A 22,901-nucleotide genomic window follows, 5' to 3' on the forward strand; every position below is an offset into this window, starting at 1 on the left:
CAAAAGATTTGCGTAGCACTTAAAATTGATTTGAATTTAATTGTTGAATGCAGCGCGGCGCCACAATTGCCGGGCAATAGTATGTAGATGGATGACATTGAATGCTTGTATGTATGTGCCTCACTCACAAATAAAATTTTCAATTGTTTGGCTCGCTCCTTTTTGACTTTTGGTTGGTGCTGGGCATTTGAGTGCGGCGAGAAATTATTTATTTATGATTGTGGTGGAAATAATCGCACTTAATTGCATATAAAAACCCATAGCAAAAACAAGTAAGCCATCGCTTACACACACATATATGACAGGCAAAATACACGTATTGTAATTTTAGTGAGTAAAGTGAAGAGCGAGTAGAGCGCCACATTTGGGTTTGGCGTACGGCAGAGAAAGGTTCCGATTCGTTGGTCTTGCGTGCAGCAGCAGGAATTTAGCTGACATTTGCTCATATGCATGCATGTAGATATAAGTGAGTGAGTGTGTGTGTTTGTGAGCGCGTGTGTGCCATGTTTGGCCACCATATTTTGTACGAATGGATGACAAACGCCAAATCAAAATTAAAAAAACAATAACAATAAGCGGCACATAAAAACCATTAAAACAACAATTAAGCGCATTGAGCAGAAAATGCAGAAAAATTAGAAAATTCTAACGGCCATAAGCCCGCAACGGCTCTGGCGTGCATGCTTTATTTTTTGGTTGGTTGGTTGGCTGCTTTGACAACCCCAAACTGGTTGACAAAACTGCAGAGGTGGAATGCAAAGGCTGCCTGCCGGTTGCAGCGTGAGGAGCGAACATTTTTTGCCGTGTAGCGTGTTGAGCTTTATTTGTTTAGAAATATTTTCGTATGCAATGTAAATTGTTGGGTACAGATAATGATAGCTAAAAAGTACAGCGAATCAGAGAGAAAAAAACAAAAACAATATAATAATTATTGCTCTCCCCTACCACCGCTGCTCATGCGCTTTGTCATAGAAAATGTAATTTGGCTAAAAGCAACATATTTTCAATCGAGTAAAAAAGCGTAAAATTATAGCTTCAATTAATAATTAGACCGCTTGGCTGAACGAGGTGCGTGTCGCAGTGGAAGTACGAAGTGCGGGCGGTATTTCGAAGTAGTGGATGGCTAGTGGAATCTCTGGTGCACCAGTTCTTTTCGCCTCGAAGTTGCTTTAATTGCAGCTCTTGTTGTTGATGTTGTTGCCACAGTTTTACTATAACACTTTTAACGGCAGTAGGTTTTTTTTTTTTGATTTCTGCACTAACCAGTTGTTATTTTCCTTGCAATTATTGTTTTTGTTGGGGCTGTTGTGTGAACAAGAATTTGATTTGTTTACAAGATTACAAGTTTTGTTCGATATTTGTATTTTTGCCGGTGTTCGCTTGTGGCTACTGCGCTTTTTCGTATGATTACATTGTTTGTTGTTGGTTTTTTCATGCTTTTAGCCTCGTGTAGCGAGGCGATTTTCTAGTTGCCATAATTAAAAGGCAAACAAATGAGTCTAACATACACTAATAGAAACGACAACAGTTTCTATTCTGGTACACACATTTCCACGCACACTAACACACTTGCACTTTTGTATGCATGCATTCAACCTCAGCCAATAATGGAACCACACATTTTGGCCAATTTTACACGCTTTAAGCGTATGTTTTGTGTGGCCGTGGTGGTGAATGCAAAATTCATGTTCCAAAATTACCACAGTTTGAGGTTCGATACCATGTAGCATGTAGGCATGTGTGATTGTGCATATACGGCTGATTTGAAGTGGGTAGGCGGTAAATTCGTGGTAATGCAGACCGATGTTGAAAAAAGCTGTTGGCGTTGAGGCGCGTCAATGCTATGCATATTTAACTCTTTTGTGAATTAACTGAAATTTAAAGTATTTTCGGGTTGGCTATAATTAGAGTATTTAGTTTTTAACAGTTCAGAAAAATGTGGTTTAAATTGAAGGACGTGAGTTTGGAGAATTGTGCAGGCAGGCATTAGCAGTCATTTTGCTAGGCGTAACCTTTTTGATCATTTCACCTCATTATGAGAAAATGAGTTTAGAAAATAGTCGTTAATGATTTTCACTTGAAGGCGATCGGTTTTAACCGTCAGCTTACGACGTGCTAATAAATTTTATACATAATCGCCTGCTGCAATCTCCGATCATTCTCTAATGTGCAAGAATTTACCTATTTGGGTACCAAAATATCAGCCATATGGAATATGTCACTGACAATTAGTGGCAGAGTTTTAGCAGCAAATAAGTCTTATTACAATGGACCTGCGAAAGGTCTAAGTGTGTCGCTACGACAACCACCCAACCTACCTAAGTCTTATTACTCTAATTTGAAACTGCTTAAGTCAAAATTATTATCTCGCGACCAAAAGTTAAGGGTATACAAAAGCTTGGTCCGCCCTAAGCTTACCTATGATTGCGAACTATGGACGCTAAGGACTGCTGACATTAATCAACTAATGGTCTTCGAACGAAAAATTTTACGAAAAATGTGTGGACCAATAAGACTGCAGCCTCGGCGTAAGTGCACTAGCCTGCCATGTCAGAGGTTGTGCGTTCGAATGCCACGTAAAGCTCGGTCCTCGCACTTTTCCAAACTTTCCTACTTTACTAGTTTCTATTAAAAAAAAATTCATCCCTTAACCCCGACAACCTTATCCTTCCAATCCTTACTCCCGCACAAAAGTCAGCGCATTACTTGCATTGTGGCTACTAAAGCAAACAAAGAAAAAAGACACAGTTACACATTGCATCAGTGGCACCAGCAAGAGGAAGCGGGCAATCGCGGTAATATCGCAGGTACACTAAATTTAGCGAAGCCCTCAACCATCTGTGTGATCCTCCTGGCAGAAAAATGTGACAGACAGATAGCGCTTCAAGCAGTAAGAAGGCGTTGCTCCTAAGCAACGACAAGTAGGCATTCCCACTACTTAGGACTGGTAGCGGTAGGCTAATCACCTACCCTGTCAGAAAGCAAATAGATTAATAAAACCAACGCAAGACTTAGTCTTGTCGAGGCCCTATGCTCGAATAAGATATAATATAATCATGAAATTTAAGCAAAAAACGAAACTATGATAAGATTTATAAAATCTCAGTGGAAAAGATGGCTTGGGCACGTGTCTAGAATGGCCAAGGAGAGAATAACTCGAAAGGCAGTTGAATTGCGCCCTGTTGGAGGCCGCAGAAGAGGACGCCCCAGAAAGAGATGGCTCGAAGATGTTGAAGATGACCTTGCAAAGCTGAACGTGCGGCGGTGGAAGGAAGTAGCCTTATATAGAGACGGGTGGCGAAAGGTTGTGAATGAAGCGATGGTTCACCAAGAACTGTGATGCGGAGAAGAACAAAAAGAAGAAGAATACATTTTATACTGCCTTCTTTTTCTATCGAAATAAACTCCCAAGAATAAATTTTATACTCTCTTCTTTTTCTATCGAAAAAAACTACCATATTTTCTGAGAAAACCAAAAAGCTGTATATTTTTCTTGCCGAATACTTTATATAATTGGAATTAATTTAAGTTCATTTATTTATAGAATAACTTTATACTGATAAAAAAACGTCTATTTAATTAAAAGAAAATAAATCGTGTAAAATTTACGACCACCTCTACTTCTACAGACGCATTAAAAAATGGCACCTCATAAGTTAAAGAATAGTACAAATATGCCTTGCAGGTGCCTAATCGTTGTTGACGGAATTTTCCAGCTTTACAGTTTTCTTTGTTTTTCCGGACTTTTCTATACAGCAAATTGGTCCAAAAAGTAGGAAAAATTAGATCCATCTAATCTGTTAATATGCAGTATATAATAATAAAAATACCGTTTTAGTGTGAGACTTGTTGTTTTTAAGAAATAGAGGCGAACTGCCTTGGTACCAACCTTAACAAAACGTTCACTTCGAACTCTCAGCTTGAGCTACCGCAAAAGCCACAAGGTCATTCTATGGCTGTAAAAGGCTTTTTGGAAAAACGTGGGGACTCAGCCCCAGAATGACTTATTGGACATTCACTACAGTTGTTAAACTTATAGTCACTTACGCTTCCATAATATGGTGGCCCAAAGTTAAGCAACGAAAGGCGGCAAATGATCTCAGCAAATTGTACCGCCTCATCTGCGTCGGTATAACAGGAGCAATGAAAACATGCCCAATTGACGCATTAAGTGTGCTCTTATGCATACCAACGCTTCCCATCTTAATTAAAAAAGAAGCACGTTTGAGCGTCTTAAGACTAAAAGGCAGCTCCGACCTAAAAAGTGGGGATATGAGAGGACATCTAAAGATTTAGATGCCTTCCGACGCACTCCTATTCTTCACAGGGTGGATACATTATCTCCCAAACCCATTACCTTCAGAAACTTCCAAATTATCATTACTGAACGCGCGGCCTGCAAAAATAATTCTATCACCTTCCAAACCGAATCCCAGATATGGTATACTGATGGATTGAATTTAAAAGATGGTAGAACAGGGGCGGGAATCAATGGGCCCGAATTTAAGAAAATCGATTCCAATAGGTCTCTATCCAACTATTTTCCAATCAAAATACGTGCCTGAGATATATATTTGTGAGGAAATGTCCCACATTTACATACTTTCAGATAGTCAGGTGGCTTTAAAACCCCTTCTATCAACTACAATCACCTCAAAAATAGTACGTGACTGCCTGAAACTTTTTAATATGGTAGAGAACTTCAACAAAATAGTATTGAGTTGGGTGCCTGGGCTCGAAGGACAGGATGCAAATGAAATATCTGACCATCTATCAAACAAATGGGCAAGCATGCCCATAATTGGTCCTGAACCTTTCTCCGGACTTACAAAGGGCCACATCAACGAAACTCTCAAGAGGTAGGAAATAAAGAAGTTCGTTGAACACTGGCGAAACTCTATCGGTCAAGTGAAACAATTCCTAAAGCCGGGCAGAGGAATTTATGATTATTTACTTTCTCTTGGCAGAGTAGACTTATGGTTTTCAACTGGTTATTTGCCTGACCACTGCAGCCTGAGATAACACTTAAAAAAAATTGGCCTCTTGGAGACCATCATCTGCCGATTCGGTAAAATGGTCACTGAAAAGTCAGAACACATTCTTTATAAATGTCCTGCACTAGTCAGAAAACGGCTACATCACCTTGGTGGTACTGCCGTGCCTCTTTTTAAACAATGGAATAAAAACCACAGAATGTGCGAAAATTTTTAAAAATCTTTAAGATATACTATAGAGTTTTTCAATAAGGGCGGGTAGATGTTGAAATGGAATAAAATGTCGTTTGCTGTGTGGCACTTAGCGCGGTCCTGCTGTAACCACATGTCGTCTAGGTCCATATGGTTCAATATGGGCCATAAGAAATTGGAAGGGCCACCCCGTCTACCGAAAAATGGGCGCAATAAGCTGAATTTAACACTACCAAGTGGCACAAAATTAATCAAGCAATTTTTTTTTTTTAATAACTTTCTACTGTCTACTTCACAAGTGTCAATACTTGATTGGCGCCATTATAAATCTTCCGATATGGTGATTAATTTTGCGCCACATTGTATTTCCAAGTGATGCTATATTTTTTTTTCTTTACCCAGAAATGATGAAGCAATAATTAATTGTAATGTAATAAGACCAAATTCACCCTATTTCGGCCATCTTGAGCTACTTAATAAATCCGTTATGTCTTATTGGTAAAGCTACTTTTTATTTCACAGCAAACTCTAAGGAAAAATTGCTCTAAAGCTTAGAAATTAGAACTTTTGCTAAAAAAGTTAGCAGCCAATACTGTTTTTGTTGTGCCACAAAATTTGGGCAAAAGAGGGTGTTAAATTGTTTCATGTCGCAAAAGACAAAATGAAATGAAAATATTGGGTAAAATCGTGCGGCACTTCATCGAAACCAGGCGAAAAAATTTACTGGCATTACTTTTCGGCAACAGATTTCGAGATTGGGCGCCAGATGGGAAGAGGGCGGAGTTGCCTAGTGATGCACTTCCGATGCCTCTTGAAATTTTGCAATGCTGGAATGTGCCCGAGATGGAACAACTTTCGGTTGATGCTTATACGCAAACAGATTAAATCACTTTTGTATTTTAAAAGTGTAGTTTTTTTTAACGAATTTTTATTTAGATTATATACGGATTGTCGTGTGTTTATCTTGGAAAAAGAATTGGAACGACTTGTGAAACTGGATAAATTCAAATCCTACTTCGGTCAAATACTTCTTGAGGGGCAGATTAAAAAGTTGGAAGACCCAACCAACACATTTCATTGGTTTTGGGACTATATGGCATAGACAATATGCAAAATTCGTAAATGGATTAACATAAGTCTTCTGAGAATGGGAAAAATTATCTTTTTTGTGGGAAACTTATAATTTTTAAGGGACAGGTCGTCTAAGGTTTGAGGAAACGTGCCGAAATTTGAGGAAATTGTTTCAATAGATGCCAATCAGATGCATTGTCAATATATATGTGACAAATCCACTGGGATGGTTAAGTCAAAAACATAAATCAGTACCATTCATAATTTAATTTATCTATTTCCTTTTGTCGACTTTGCCGAATACTGTTAGTGTTTTTCAGGCAGAATTCTTCGCGATCCCGCAGGCAGGCAAAACGCTTAGAGAATGTGGGTGTGAGGGAGATATTAACATTTTTGCGATAGTCAAGCCACGATCAAGGCTCTGACGACGTCATGGTGCAGATCGAAATTAGTCAACTCCTGTAAGCAGGAAACCAAATCTCAAGGGTGTGCAGGTAACATTTCTCTGCTCTGGGTTCCAGGACATAGGAGCATAGAGGGAAATGAAATTGCTGATGAGCTTTCCAGGGGACATGGGGACTGAATTGGTCTCGCGGTCATCGGTATCCCTCTGACTGTTGTTAAAGTTGGATTACACAACTTATTTCTCAGGAAAGCGCAGAAAAGATGGAGCTCCATTTCTTCATGTGCTATTTCGAAAATCCTTTGGCTCCTGTACAATAGACGAACGTTTCAGAAAATTCTGGGGACTCCACTCCATTCAATTTCTAAACTCGTAGCTATGCAGAAAGGTTTGTTGACCATTTAATCCCCGTTGCAGTAGAGACCTTTCAGAGAAGGAGACTTTTGAGCACTTTCTCCGTAAATGTTCGTGTTAGGATTTAAGGTCACTGAGAGCTCCTTTCTTGGACAGCCTAGGGCAGTGCACCAACCTAAATCCCCTCAATCTTCTCCATTACATCGTCGATTTTATTCCTCTAAACTCATATATTTCTCGAACTTAAATTCTTCACAAATATACGCCATTTAGCTAAATCTCACTGAAAATTTATATGCAAGCCTTCACGCAAATATTTTAAATGCAAACTGCACTACGTTTCACAGTCCGCAGGTTTATTTCTCTCCTGCTTACAAGCCAGTAAACAGAAATCAAGTAAGCACTAAAGCTGATAAGGAGAACCAACAAACGTGTGATGTAGTGGATACTAGAAAACGGAAAGAGGAAATAAGAGCCCACTAAATGGCAATGCAAATAGGAAAGTGGAAAGTAAAACGTGATAAAAGTGTGGAAACAGGAAAAAAGTAGTGTAAAGTTAGTGAAAAATCGGCACAGAAAAAAAACCTATTATATCGAAAGCTCTCGCCTCTAACTAATATACTTGTGAAAAAAATATTTAAACTACAGCAAAATCAAAAGAGCGAAACCAATAATACAGAAAAGTAAAATAGAGGATCCCACAATAAAACCACCCGGAGTGCCACGCAGTAGCAGAACAAAAAAAGGATCCATATGCCGCGAACAACAACTACTGTAGCAAATAAAAGCGCTGCTGATGCCACTCTCGGAACTGGATTTACCAACAGATGCCAACAGCAAATATGAAATCAAAGCTTTTTCTACAATACAAAGAAGAAAAAGTACTCGCACCATAGCAAAAGTAAAGAAGGAGCAAAAAGCGGTGTATCCGGCCACGCACGTTGCTTGCAGCGTCAATTGCCGGCCAGTGGATTCGGCCGGCTAACCAGTGGACATAGAACGGTTGCATGGGATGGGAGCACTTTTGAGTAGTTGGTTGTAAAATTCACCGCACAAGCTGTTGATTCTTGCGGCACCATAAAAATCCCGCAAAAAATAAAGAAATAAAAATATGCATGCTAAGGCAGTGAAAGCACGACCAAAGATAGAAAAAATTGCAGAAAATAAAGCGGGAAAAAATCACCTTACTGAATGTGGTGTGCTGGTCTATGCTGTTACATGCTGCACATGCCGCTGCGCAGCACACGCTGCCGTACGCATACAAAATATGCAGCTTGTGGTACGCGCCGATAATCCATTGTGGGAAGTAGTGGTTACGTGGTGCAGGCAACATGCAACACTGCAACAGCGAGTATGAAATGCGGAGATTTCGGGTGGAGAGAGCTCCTTGCCCTGTACCATCCACTTTTTTTTACATTTTTTGTTTTTACTGAGTAGCAGTTTCTACTGGCGGCGATAGCGGTGCCACCGTTGGAGGAGCATGAAGTGCGTGAGCTGAGTGCAAAAGGATGCCCCACACGTGAATGTGTGTGCCTGTTGCCGCTAATGTATTTGCACTTGTATGTGTATGTATACACTTGTGGGTGAGTGTATGTGCGAATTTATGCTGCACTTTGTATTTCTGTTGCTGCTGCGCGTGGATTAAAGGATATGTTGCCACGTTATTTGGTCGTTACAGCAGCTACACGTCACGTTGTTGCTCTCTGTTTTAAATCGTTTTCCCTTTACATTGGCTGCTTAATATTCTTCCTTTTGTTGCCTTTGGTTATTTTCTCACACCTCGCGAACACTAGTTTGTAATTTCGCTGAGTGCATGCGAGTTTTTCTTGATTATAAAGCAGCGAGAAAGATTAATTTGCTACGAGTTGGGGCGAGAATTTAATTAGAGGAAAATGACGGAGGAGAAGATTTTACTAGAAGTGAATAATATATTAGGAAACAAATTGTAAATATTTAATGAAAGAAAATATTTATATCCAATGCTAAGACTTATGAGCTTTTTTTCTGTTTTGATTTTCCATCTTAGTGGAAGAAAAAAATTAACTGATTCGTTTTGTATTACTTTATTCGCTGAGTAGTCATAAAATGCGAGAAAATAAACAAGAAATTATTCTTAGCATCCGGGGCTCTAACATCTTGTTTGTCTGGTTTAGCCGACACGAGCAGGAAATCGGTCTAACCGATCTTCAGACCCTTCTTTTCGCAGTACTTTATTTCGAAGAACCTATAAACATTTTGTATAGAATGTAAATAAATAATAGAAGGTAACTAAATTAGGCGACTCAAGAACGGCGGACAAATCGCATGCATCAGCTCTATTGCAGGATATGGTCGGATGAGAGAATGCCCAGCGATCTGACTGCGCTTTGTCCAATACATAACAAGCGTTATCCTGCAATCTGCGCAAACTACCGCGGGATAGGCTTGTTTATCATCCCATATAAAGTCTTGTCGAGCGTATTGCTTGAAATAATGAAGCCCATCATCAAGAAACTGATTGGGTGGTAGACAAATCAGTGCGGCTTCAGAACTGGTAAGCCTCCCATACACCATCTCTTCGACACACACCACCTCTCACAGATTGAAATCACCTCTATCCCGCTATGCCTGAGTTTGGTATCAAAGCAAAACTAGTACGGCTGTGCAAGATGACACCTCTCCAAGCCGTTCGATACCAAATGAGTTTTTAGCCGTGATTCTCTATCTTGTGACTTTTTCAACCCCTTACTGGAAAAAATATTTTACGCAGTTGAGCTACAAACAACCGCGCTATATGCTCGGTAAACTCCAGTTTAAAGAGAGAGGCCAGCAATGTGGTTCTTGCGGCGAATGAGTGCAAAACAAAGTATCTGCTGCCAACGCACAAGAAGTCTTCGCGTCTTGGACAATAAGTCAGTGTTGACCACTAACAATTCGAACCTATGAAGTACTTTGATTATCTTGGGACCAGCATCTACAACAAAAATGACGTCAGCCTGCAGATCAAACGGGCTCAGTTAGCAAGTGGAAGTAGAGCTCTTTTTTGAAGCACCAAATTGGCAGTCTACGAAGCGCTCATCATTTCCGTGCTGCTATATGGCACAGAAGCAACAGTAGAAGAGAAATTTTAGGAAGCCTTCGAGTGAAAAATTCTTTGTATAATAGGTGTTTTTGTTATTAAACTGGTTTCTATTAACCTATACCGAACTGTACGTTTTATAACATGCAATTTTAACTCATTTTTAAGCTTATTTAAACGGAACAAAGTATTCTCTTCTCAGAATTTTACATTTTCTCTCTCGAGTTTCAGCTTTTGATCCCTAGCTTTACATTTTTTTAACATTTCATTAATTCTGCCTATTTGATTTTTTAGCATTTCATTAATTTTTCTCTTAAACGTGTTATTTAGGCGACTAGTCTAGCGGTAATTGGTATAGATTCCAGTACCACCTGTCTTGTGGATTGCGCAGAGTACCCTGATATTCCAATCGGCAGTCAGGCCGGCCGTATCTTGATTGGGGCTGATGCACGCACCTTCTCGTTACCATGTTTGAATAGCTCAGCCAGCAATCCGTCGGCATTATTGCCGTTTACGGACAATTCGGTCGTCAACGATTGGGGTATCGGGATCTTCACTTTCTCTGTGACATGCGCAATTGTCACTAGTAATTTTGAGAAGTGTTCTCTGCATAATTCAAGTACGTTGTAGATGTTAGTCACCAGATCGCCGTGTTTTTTCTTACGTGATTTCGCCTCGGTCTTGAAACTTTCTTTAAGCGGCCGAACTTTCTGTTATAATTTTCGGGCGTTTTTCTTGTTGCTCAGCATCTCAAGCTCCTCGCGATCATGTATTTCGGCCTCACGTTTCTTCATTCTGATAATACGTCTCTCTTCTTCATGGCTCGTGTTGTGCCAGATCGCAGCGTGGCCCTATAGCAGCATCCTTTCTTTGCGCGACAACATGGCATTCTTCGTCGTATGAATGGTTTTTTCAGGCTTGCCGAAATCCATTTTTTCTTCTGCGACAGTACGCAAGCAATGACAAATGATGTTCCATTGCTCCTCCATGCCGAATTCTTGGGCAGTACTCTCTGAGAGCAGGAGTGAGAGTCGAGTGGTGAATTTTCTGGCTAACTGTGGAAACCTTTGCAGTGCGTTAAATAACTATAGCGCATTTATTTTTTTCTTATTTATTTTAAGAAATTTTTACAAAAATTCGAACGAACTATTCTCTTACAAAAACCATAAATATCTAACATTCAAACTTTGTGGAAATTTCTGAAATTTTTTTCAATAATATTTTCATGAAAATTTCAAACTTTTTAATCGGAATTTTTAGAAACGTTTCGAGCAAGGCGATTCATTAAAGGTGGTGGTACTAGACCAACAACAATGTTTTGTACGTGCGATTGTCACGGCAAAGTAAAAAACAACTAATGAATTCACCTCACTGAGTTACTGTTCATACTGTGCTGACAGCCACATGGAAAAAAGGCAGCAAAGGAAAAAAAAATCAAATCAGCTGATTTACCGATGCCTCCTTTAATAGACTTGGCTTCGAGAAAGCAGTTTTATAGCCGTTGTTCTTGACAATTTTTAGATTTTTTGCTGGCAGTTTTATACATTTTCCCTATGTAAAAATTAGCTAATTCATTTTTTATCGCTTCCTTTCATTTTAGTTATGGTCCTAGTTACGATTTGGCTGCAAGACGTAAGAACGCTACGCGCGAGTCTACAGCTACTCTCAAAGCCTGGCTGAACGAGCACAAAAAGAATCCATACCCCACCAAAGGTGAGAAGATAATGCTAGCCATCATTACGAAGATGACGTTGACACAGGTTTCCACGTGGTTCGCGAACGCCCGCCGACGTTTAAAGAAAGAGAATAAAATGACTTGGGAACCGAAGAATCGCACGGACGACGATGATGATGCGATGGTGTCCGATGAAGAGAAGGAAAAGGATGAAATGGAGAGTGAAAAGGCAGCACAGAGCCTGCACGGTGGCGGTATGGGTGCAGGACAGCGAAAAGGTGAGAATAATTTGTTTCTGAATGACATTTGTGAATTAAAAATGAGCGCACAAAACATGAAACAAGAAATCTTTTAGGATTACAAATAGAAATAAAAACAGAGTAGTTATAGATTGAAAAGTCTCTTCATATACCAACTAGCAAACAACCTGCGTACGTAGGTCTGTCGTTAAGACTATTTATATACGAAAGAGTAGGGAGCAGCAACACAATGACAAAACTGCAGATATGGAAATCAGAGGGCATAAATTTTACATTTTTGTTTTGCCTGCTTATTTCCACTTGGTGAAGTGTGACGTACAGAAAAACTGAAAATTTTTTCAAAACATATTATTTTAAAAAATTTAAGAGCAACAACAAATAATTAAATTATATAACATTTTAGAGCTTATCTAAAAAACAACTATGTATATTCTAATCGGTCGAGTCATTTTCGGTTTGTTGTAGTTTGAAAACTAGTTTTATTATTCATACAAAGCTTCCAGATAGCTAACTCTACATTTTCCCTTTTCCTTAACCTATAACCCCTTCAGAACTTGAAAAGGATGACGACGAACTGCAGGACGATGAATCTAAGCCATTAGGTTCACATCCCAATGATCTGCGTAACACAGCCCTCGGTTATCCTGGTGCTGGTGTTAGCGGAGCTACCGGTGGCGGCTACCACGGCTCTAGTGGCACCTCAAATCATTCACATAGCTACCATCCCTATCATCACCAACATCCCGCTTACTATCAGCATCAGCAGGCGCTATTGGCTGCAAGTGGCTATCCGACTACTGGCATGCCAGGCAATAACAGTAGCAGTAACATCAGCAATAATAATAACAACAACATCAACAACATTAACAAACATGACGTAAGCGATTCAAAAAACCAGCTGAGCCGGGACTGTGGCGTGCCGATTCCAGCAACCAAGCCCAAAATCTGGAGTTTGGCCGACACAGTCGCCTGCAAGACCCCACCGCCAGCACAGACAGCAGCATACATGGGCCAGGCGCAACAACACCAGCAACATTCATTGCAACAGGGGCAATCGAACATGAACAACAGAGGTATGGGCAGCCATATGGGTTTGTCACAACAGCAGCAGCAGCAGCAGCAACAAACACAAACACAACAACAACAGATGCAGCAACCATCACCGCTGAACGCCCCACCGTCAGCAGCACATATGATGATGAGCAATTACGGCGGCGGCACAGCCTACTCGCGGGCGCCGCCTACCACAGCTTACGGGGGTTTTCTAGGGGCTACAATGCAGCAGCTGCATACTACGAACAATATCCCATACAAGAACAGCAACAACTCCACTCACCCCCAGCACCGCAACAGCAACATCAACAACAACAACAACACCAACAACAGCGGTTCGGCCATAACCAGTACCACCCCTACCAGCACGCGTATTACGGTAAATACTACGGCTCAACAAGTGGCTTCGGCAACAGTACCACCCCTCCCACCACCCTCGCACATGCGTCCGAACAACAGCAACAGCAACACCAACGCACCACACCATCCGTACGGAGCGGCTCAGCGGGGGATGGGGTTTCCAGAAGCCCAACCCGATACTCCACCCCAAACTCCGCCGAATATGAAGCTGCAGAGCGTGGCGGCGAATCTATTGCTTACCGCTTCCCAAATCCCTACGATCGCTACTTGTCGCAGTAATAGCAACGGCGGTGGCTATGGAGGGGCTAGTGGCATGCACAGCTTCGCAATGAACTATTCAACGCGCTTCGATGAGTATTCACCACGCGATGAGAGTTCGAGTGGCTCCAGTAGTTGCAGCTCGACGGACTCTCCACGTCTACAGTCGAATGATTCGCCCTACAAAGGGTCGTTTAAGAGGTCAGTGGATTTTTAGAGAAGCAATTTCAAATAGTTTATTCTTTAGGATTTAGCTGTGAAATAATGCTGCATTTTGTATATTTTTTCATTTTTTATTAGCCAACAAATCGCCGGATATGTGTCGCCTGTTTAAATCGTTTGGCATAATTTATTTAATCTCAACAATCGTCAATCAGCTGAGTAGGCAGGTATGTGAGAATTTTTATTTGTTAATTAGGTTTTGAAAAACTTAAATTTACGATGTCAATAGAAGATTTACTTGTTGCGCAGCCGTTATTAATTATTCCAACTTATTCATTACTTTTTACAGGCGTCATTACTTCAAACAACTGGGACTTTGTGCAAATATTTCTAAATTTAAATTGCAAGAAATAAGAATTCAAAAATGTAATAGTAATCTTCAAAAAATAAACCGAACAGATTGTTGAACACTACGTTTAATTAGTCATAAGTGCGAAATTAGCTAAGCTCACGGGCCCATTAATCATTTAAAAAATATTTGAAAAAAAAGAATCCTTATATTAATAAATTTTGAAGTACATAAGCACTAAGTAAAATTTTTGACTGTGATAAACTACTAACTTCGTGTTAGCTTACTTTTTGAGTGTAATCTCGTACTAGTACACACAAGTACACACATACATGTGCAAATATACATACAAATACCTACATGCATACAATACATAAAAATATTTAATACCTACCAATTTAACTTAATTTAATATTTAATATATAATAATAAAATCCACTGATGGCAAGAAAATGTACAAATTTTGGTTTTATTTTAAGGGAATAGCTGAAGCGTAAGTATATAATTTTATATTCATTATTTCTTCTTCTTTACAAGGAACTCAATCCATTAGCTGGGAATTAATCCCAGTTCCGCGTGGCTTAAACGAAGTTTAGTTGTATCCCGTACCTAAAAAAATCAATCTAGTCTATTGCTCTCAGGTTTTTAATGAAAAAACGCCGAAATCTAACGCAGTAGACCCGCCATTATGTAGGTGATTTTGTCAGAGCAAAATAAGACTTGAAAAAAAAACTATTATTTTTGGACGGTTGCCATTTAGCCGGAAAATTGGTTTGGGAAAAATGGCAGTACTGGATATAAATACTCGTATATTTAATCCCTTTATTCCTTTTAGAAACACAGGGCCTCAGCAAATTATTTCAGCTGGACCCGATTCCGGCTAAGTATTTTAAGTTCACTCCATGCTTTGTTCGAATTTTCGATCTCCGTCTCAATCATTTTTCTCCATGTGCTACACGGTCTTTCTCTGCGGCGGCTGCCCTGCGGGTTCCATTCAACTGCAGTTCTGGTGGCGGCGTTAGGTGTTGCTAAAGCAGTTCCATTTCCGTTTGTTAATTTCTTTAATAATAAGTTTCTGCTTTGTGACTTGCCAAAGCAAAGTGTTTTAAATATTGTTGGGCCAGAACATGCGCATGAATTCATGCAGACAGCGGTTAACAAAAGTTTAAAGTGGTTGCGCATCTCTTTGCGACAGGTTCCATATTTCGCAGGCATAGAAGATAATCGATTTTATGTTAGATTCAAATATCTGTAATTTAAACTTTCTAAATATCTGTTGCGAGCGCGCCATGGAGCTAAGTTTGCTGAGCCCTGTGCTTTCTTTATTCGCTCTTTAATGTCTGCACTGAATTCTCCATTCGCCAGTGTTATCGCAAGTAACAGGTAAGTAAAAGGGTTCACTTCCTCTGTAACTACATTCAAATCTGGTTGCATATCTGTATGAATATGCACTAGTAAGCAAATATCGTATACACGGTCTAAATCTTGCAGACGACCTGGTGCACTCCAGACTCTCTGGCGTACACCTTTTTCAGCTTGGATTCTTTCGCTGACCATCAACCATAGCAATACTGTGAATTAATAGAATTTTCAAAAATTTTTGATGACAGGCATTGGAATCTCCTACGCCATCTTGGGTTGTTGTTTCGGCACCAAATGTCTTCACGATCATACCCAGCACACTTTGTCACCGCCGTTTATCTTCAAACTACTTACCAAAAGACCTGAACGAAGCGCAAAGGATCCCTATACCAACATCCAAGGTCCATCATTAATCGCCCAAGTAATATCAAAAAACAATAATTAAAGATATGATTCGCAAATAAAATTTCCCTCAACTCCTGCCTATTCTGTTCGAAACGACTCTGTTTGTATCAAACAACGGATATGGTGGATTTTCTCAAAACCATGCTAACACATCTACATACACATAAATTACTCGTATATTTTATAGTAATTATTGATATTAAACGGTCCGTAGCCTAATCGCTTTGTGTATGACTACGATTCAATAGAGTTCGGGTTCGAAACTCACTGCACAGAAGACTTTATCTAATAGCGGTCCCTCAGTGGCAGATAATGGCTAACCGCCGAGTGTATTTCTGCCATCAAAAAATCTTCTAATACAAATCATAAGGGCGCCTTAAAATTTAAGGCCCGCAATTTGCGGTATAACAACAAGAAGCATACAACAAATTCGAGGAGACCTATGGTGAAAAAAAAAAATTGTGAGGTGAACTTTGATTGCCACGTCACTTGGGAGATTCTGCAACCGAATCCGACATTCATCTCTCATGTATTCACACGCTCGTTGTTCAGATAGCAATGAAGTGTTGCCATTGGTTGATTTTTTTCGTATATTACAAACACAATCTCAGTTTTTTCGTGAGCAAAAAAGTGACGTCAGCCTATCAGCTGATTTTGTCAAATTTGCTCAGATCCGAATAACGGTCAGCTAGGTAGAACATCTCTTTTAACCATGCAACAGAGTGTGAATTCCAGATATCGTTTTTACGTGCTATTTTTCAAATTAAGCCGTGCTAAGGCCAATATAGTTTTATAGATTTTATTACACGAAAGGAAAAATATTTTAATAGGGTTTTCGTAGTTTGTTTTGTGAAACACTTTTACAGTTTAGCTGTTTAGAGGTAAGTTACAGGTGCGTAAGTAAAGTAAAAAAAAAACCAAATTGTTCCACATAACTGAGCGATTCGATGTGAAGTGATTCAATCATTTTGGACATTATCGTCAAATCTTTAGGACATTGGTTTATTTATAGTCTCAGGCATATCCTAGATGCCGTCAGTGAATGGGTTGATTTGTGACTATCATCCGGTAGTATCCGGGTTCTAAACCCCGTATATGAAACAAATAATAATATAAAAGGCTTTTATTTTTATTTATTTCTTCTAAAAGCGATGGCCCGTCAGCAGGTGTGTGTATTTCAGCCATGAAAAACCTTTCATAAAAAAGCATCTGCCGTGCGGAGGCTTCGTAAGAATTTAGGTCCCTCCATTTGTGGAATAACATCGAGACGTGCACCGCAAATAGGCGAAGGAGTTCAGGCGAAAACCCAAAGAGGGTGTAAGCGCCAATTGTATATGTCTACACGGTGACACAAAATTAGTCATCTGCCAGAAGTTTTATAATTTTTGAAAATGGCGTCTTACGTCAAGCTTATTAGACGCTTGTGAACTAGTCAGCTGCAGAATACAAACAGACAGGCAATGGAAAGACCGTCACTAAAAATTATTTTTTTAATTAATATAACCAAAATTCGCTGATTAATTTTACGCCACTTTGTATTCAAATAAATCGTGTTCAATTTAGAGGTATCAGATTTTGAATTGAAATAAAATAACGAAGATTCAAATTGATTGGTCAATTTCTACAACGTTTGTACAGAATCATGCATGACATGTATTTTTTAAAGAGAATCCACTTCAAATGGTGGCCGCAACTACGTAATTTTGAATGACTCGCCGGAAGACTTCGGTCGGTATCTCGTGAATAACTTTAGTAACGTGGACTTCTTATGCCTCAATCGAAGCTGGTTTATCCACAAAGCATTTAGACCTTACATACCTCACCCAAAAAAATGTCAAAAGGTGGGATATCACACGATCTTGGTGGCCAATTCACTGATCCGAGATGAGAGATAAATTGCTCACCGAAACGACGCCGCAGTAAATCCATTGTTTCACGGGTTATTTGACAAGTCTTATTGGAACCAAATATTGAAGAGGTCATGGGCTTCAATTTCTGATCATCCCGCATCAAAAAGTCGTTTATCACCGCGCAATAGCGTTCGCCATTCATTGTTACATTGGCCACAGCCTCGTCCTTTTAGAAATTTGTGGCCGCTGATTCCTCCAGCCCATAGGTCGCTCTAAACGGTTGTCTTCAGTGGATGTAATGGCTGTTCTTGAATGCTGGAAATTGAATTTTGAATAGGTCGAGCCAAGGCGCAGCAAGAGATTTGGTTGCTCCTACAACACTCAGGTTAAAAAGCCCATACTCTAGTCAATGAGGTAAGGAAAAAAGTATCAGAGAAAGAGATAGGAAAGAATAGACACAGAGATAGAGGTAGTTAGACCTACGAGAATTTTCCAGATTCTTTGGCAAATCTTTAAATATCCTCCAGTTTTAGAGAAAAAATATTACTCATTCTCACGACATCGGAACCCAAAACTCGTAGCCGTGCTCTAACAAAGACAGTGCTATCCGCCTCCTCCAAGCCCGACAGTCGCATTGGGTCCTCAACGATTCCAATGGTGGTCATATGCTGATCCCATGGGTTGTGTTCTGTAATGATACCGACCATCAACCCAACATATTTCCTTCCAAATTTTAGTAGAAAGTTTGACAGTTTTCTGTTCGGACTTCTCACAAAACACTTGCAGTTCTGCAGCGTTCTAGACCGGAAGAGGGATGTTATGTAGATTGCATACATAATCGCTGACCCAATTCATGATTCCTGCGGAACTGATTCCGATTATTGGCCCTGGCCCTTGTGAGATAACCGCTCATCCACGGTTGGCCAATTCATCGGCAATTTCGTTTCCTTGAACACTGGAGCGTCCTGGAACCTATATAAGCACAAGTCTTGCGACAGAATTAAGCTTCTTCTTACATTCTTGAACAATCTATCAGGTCTGCCTTGCGTTCTCCAGGAAATTCAGTGCAGCCTGACTGTCACTGAAAACTATAAACTGTTTCACGCTCCATATCCTCTCGATTATCCATTCCGCTACTTTCAGGATGGCAAAAACTTCCGTTTGGAAAACAGTTGCATAGTGATACTTATTACTATCGTTTAAGTACCATCCGGCTCCAGACCCTATTTCATTCTTGGACCCATAGGTAAAAAACTATTTGTCAAATCTCTTTGAATGCGTTATGGTTTGCTTGAATGGCTTGCTTTTCCGCTCAAATACGGCAATTTTTACGTAGCCATTAGGATAAAAATGGGCTTCATCGCTGAACACCGTAAGTTGGCCTGAGCGCACGATGAACACTTTTCACAAAGCGTCGATTTTCGTAATACAATTGTCCGATTTATAAACGCTGTTGAAAATGTCAATACAAACTGAAACAATTATCTATTTAGTTTTAAAAGAATAGTCACGCGTAATCTGCCAAAAAAAAAAACCTCCAATCTGATCACTCTTTATATACAATAATTAGAAGTCAACCTTAAAAAGATTTGAAAAACAATGTAATAATTATGAGGTTTATTCAATGCTGAAAATGATGGTATAGAGTGTTCGTTGAATCTTTTTCTTCTTTTTAATCCTGCGTCAACCGAATTGTAGCCTCGTACATACTCACTCAGTTAAGGCGGCTGTGACTGTTGCTCTATAAAGTTAAAGAAATCTGCTTGAAATAAACTTCCACAGAAGTAAGTTGCTAGTTATTTTGCAAGTCATTATTTTTGATTTATTAATATTGACAGTTGCATTTACAAAGCTGCAACTAACTTAAACCACATGTTTTTGTAGTTATTTCCACTAATTTATTTGCATACTTCATTAAACCCCATTAAGGCTCCTTATGAAACCAAATAAATAGATAAGCTAACTGAGTGATACATCAAATAATATATACATAAATATTCTTAATTAATAAAATTAAATTAACTTTATGCAGACCTAACTAAGCAGCTCACTTGGCTACTATGCATTCAATAATTACTATTCCATGAATCTAAACTTGTTCAAAACAAATTACCATTTGAATTTCTTAAGTGCCACACCTAAGTCACCAATCCAGAAGGCTTTTCGATTATACCCCACATATTTACTGCATAGAGGATTATGAGTGTTTTTGTATTTATGTAGGTATACATATTTGCAATAATACTCATGTACGAATACTTGCGAGCCGATAAATATCAGAAATCAACATAATCCCAGCAGCTTAACCTCCGTACAATGAATTGCCTTGAGAAGCATTAAATCACCTCGAAAATACTTTAAAGCTCAAAATTCATGCATTCAAATCAAATAATATACACACACACACGTACTTGCATAGGTATGGGTTTTACACACAATCAGCAGTTGAGATGGTGTATTGAAGGTGGATAGGTATGTAGAGGAAGTGACATTGACAATGGTGGCGGCAATGACAGCGACGATAGTGTTAGTAGACGTGCATATGCGAGTATGTGGAAGGAAATCAAGTTTGTCGTCTTAGCAAGTGAATAAGTAATGGGCAATTGAAGGCGCAAAATTTGTGAAAGTTGTCTGTAGGGAATCTACTAATTGTGACCCAGAATTTCTTTTTCTTCTTCTTAATTGGCGCGATAACCGCTTACGCGATTTTGGCTGAGTTTAACAAAGCGTGCCAGTCGTCCTTCAAGTCCTTCTCCACCTGATCTTTCCAACGCAAAGGAGGCCTTCCTCTTCCTCTGCTACCACCAGCTGGTACCGCATCGAACACTTACAGAGCCGGAGTGTTTGCGTCCATTCGGGCGACATGACCCAGCCTACGTAGCCGCTGGATCTTTAACTGATATAGCTCATCGTTCCATCGCCTGCAATATTCGCCGTTGCCAACGTGCAAAGGTCCAAAAATCTCAAACACTCCAAGCGTCGCTTCATCGGATGTTGTCATCGTCTACTCTTCTGTGCCACACGTTAGGATGGGCATGATGAGAGCCTTGTAGAAAATGTAAACAAGACACAGAACTACCAGTTCACTTTTTAGCTCAACCAGACAATTGCCCTACAAAAGGAAAAGGCTGATCAGATTGAAGGTACTTTCTCCAAGGTTTTTGATAGATCACGCGTGGCTATTGTTGGTGCTAAATAGATAATTTTTTTCAGTATTCATTGACATATCATGATATGGAAAGACTTACAACGCCTCAACAACGTGTATAAATCGTACAATTGTATTAAGAAAACCGACACTCTGTGAAAAGTATTCATCGCACGCTCAGGCCAACTTATGATGTACATAACCGTCCTGCCGAACGCACTATTCAACAAACCATCGGCAAAATTGAAAATAATTTTACATTATTGGAAGCCACTCAAGCGATTAGATCACGTACAGCTCAAAGTGAAGAGAATATTGCGGTCGTAAATGAGAGTTCTGCCGAAGACATGGGAAAATCGATTCGGCACCGACTCAACAACTTGGCCTATCTTATGGCACTACTTGGGTGATTTTACGCAAGAATCTTCATCATAAATCTTTGAATGTAAATAAAATACAGCTAGTCCAAGATGTGAAACCGGCTGATCGTCTAAAGCGTCATAATTTCAGCCTTTGCGCTCGTGAAAAACTCGTCGAAGATGCGCATTTTGGTATCCGAATTTTGTTCAGCAATGAAGTCCATTTTCGGCTTAATGGTTACGTTATAGGTAAAATTGCCGTATTTGGGCTAAAGAGCAGCCCAAAGCCGCCCTATGGGCTGGAGGAATCATCAGCCTATATTTCTCCAAAGCCGAGGCTTGCGGCAATCTAACAGTGAACGAACGCTATTGCGACATGATAAACGACTTTTTAATGCCGGATGAACAGAAATTGAAGCCCATGATCTCCACAACTTTTGGTTCCAACAAGATGGCCCTACTTACAATACAGCCCGTGAAACAATGGATTTAAACGACGACGCATTTCGGTGAGCAATTTATATTTCGTCTCGGACTACTGGATTGGCCACATGATCATGTTATATCCCACCTTTGGACATTTACTTGTGGGGGTATATAAAGTCTGAATGCTTTGTGGATAAAGTTATTCACGAGATGCCGACCGAAGTCTTTCAGCGAGTCATTCAAAATTAGTGTTTACGGATGGCCGCATTACGACGCAATTGCGGCCATTATTTGAAAAGGATTATCTTTAAAAAGTAAATGTCAGGAATGGTTCTGCGCAAAAATAATAAAGATTCCCAATAAATTTGAGTTTTTGTTGTTTTATTTCTATTTAAAATCCAATATCTTTAAACTGATCACCCCGCTTGGCTTTTCCCGGCAGGGTTGTTAGATGGTCCAAAGGTGGTTGTATTTACATTTGTGTGTGTAGACTGTAGATACACATATACTATATTACGTAAAAGTATAAACACACGTGCCCATATGAATAATGCAAGGTATATAATTGATTTAAAGCTCGTGTGTGCCAACATGTCTGCCGAGTATCTGCAACTGCTACCATTCATTCTACGCACACACACACATATTCGTTTGTATGTAAATACTTGTATGTAGTTTAGGCCAATGTACTAATTGTTAAAGTTGGCGAAATGTATCTGCGTAAATGGCATCGTCAAGTATGCGATACACAACTGTATTTATGCCTATCTATTTATATTTGCTGCTACATTTATTGTTATTGTTGTCAACTGCCTATTGTCAACTGCCTATTTGGGTGTATGGAATAGTGTTGAAAATGTATTGCTACCGTCATTGTCTCAAGCAAACATCTCAACTGCCAAAGACACAAAGTTAAGTCAAGCATTTTGGCAACAGTAATACAAGAATCCTCGTACATGACAAGCAGCAATAACACCAATAACCGCTACTTCAATGGCCACTAAGTAGGATAACAGCAGCAGTAACTGGAGCAGATGCGACAGTGAAGATTTGCATGGAAAGGAATAAGTTGTAGTGAAAGGACAAACTGTAGCAGGACCAAATGCACTCGATACCCGCTTTGAATAGTGTGGGATACAAATTTTAGTAAGTCTTGGATGTG

The 22,901-nt window shown here is 39.7% G+C and overlaps 1 protein-coding gene across 1 annotated transcript in view; it reads left to right on the forward strand.

The window, feature by feature from the left end:
* Window positions 1–14,622, forward strand: part of LOC128861218 (homeobox protein araucan) — a 71,220-nt gene extending 56,598 nt beyond the window's left edge. Inside the window, exons 4-7 of the mRNA XM_054099176.1 lie at window positions 11,673–12,025; window positions 12,559–13,879; window positions 13,979–14,067; window positions 14,190–14,622. Of these exons, the coding sequence (XP_053955151.1) occupies window positions 11,673–12,025; window positions 12,559–13,879; window positions 13,979–14,012 (1,708 nt within the window). The 3' untranslated portion in view covers window positions 14,013–14,067; window positions 14,190–14,622. The remainder of the gene's footprint in view (window positions 1–11,672; window positions 12,026–12,558; window positions 13,880–13,978; window positions 14,068–14,189) is intronic.
* The last annotated feature ends 8,279 nt before the right edge of the window (window positions 14,623–22,901 follow it).

The sequence above is a fragment of the Anastrepha ludens genome, chromosome 4 (genome assembly GCF_028408465.1).
Source record: "Anastrepha ludens isolate Willacy chromosome 4, idAnaLude1.1, whole genome shotgun sequence".
NCBI lineage: Eukaryota > Metazoa > Arthropoda > Insecta > Diptera > Tephritidae > Anastrepha > Anastrepha ludens.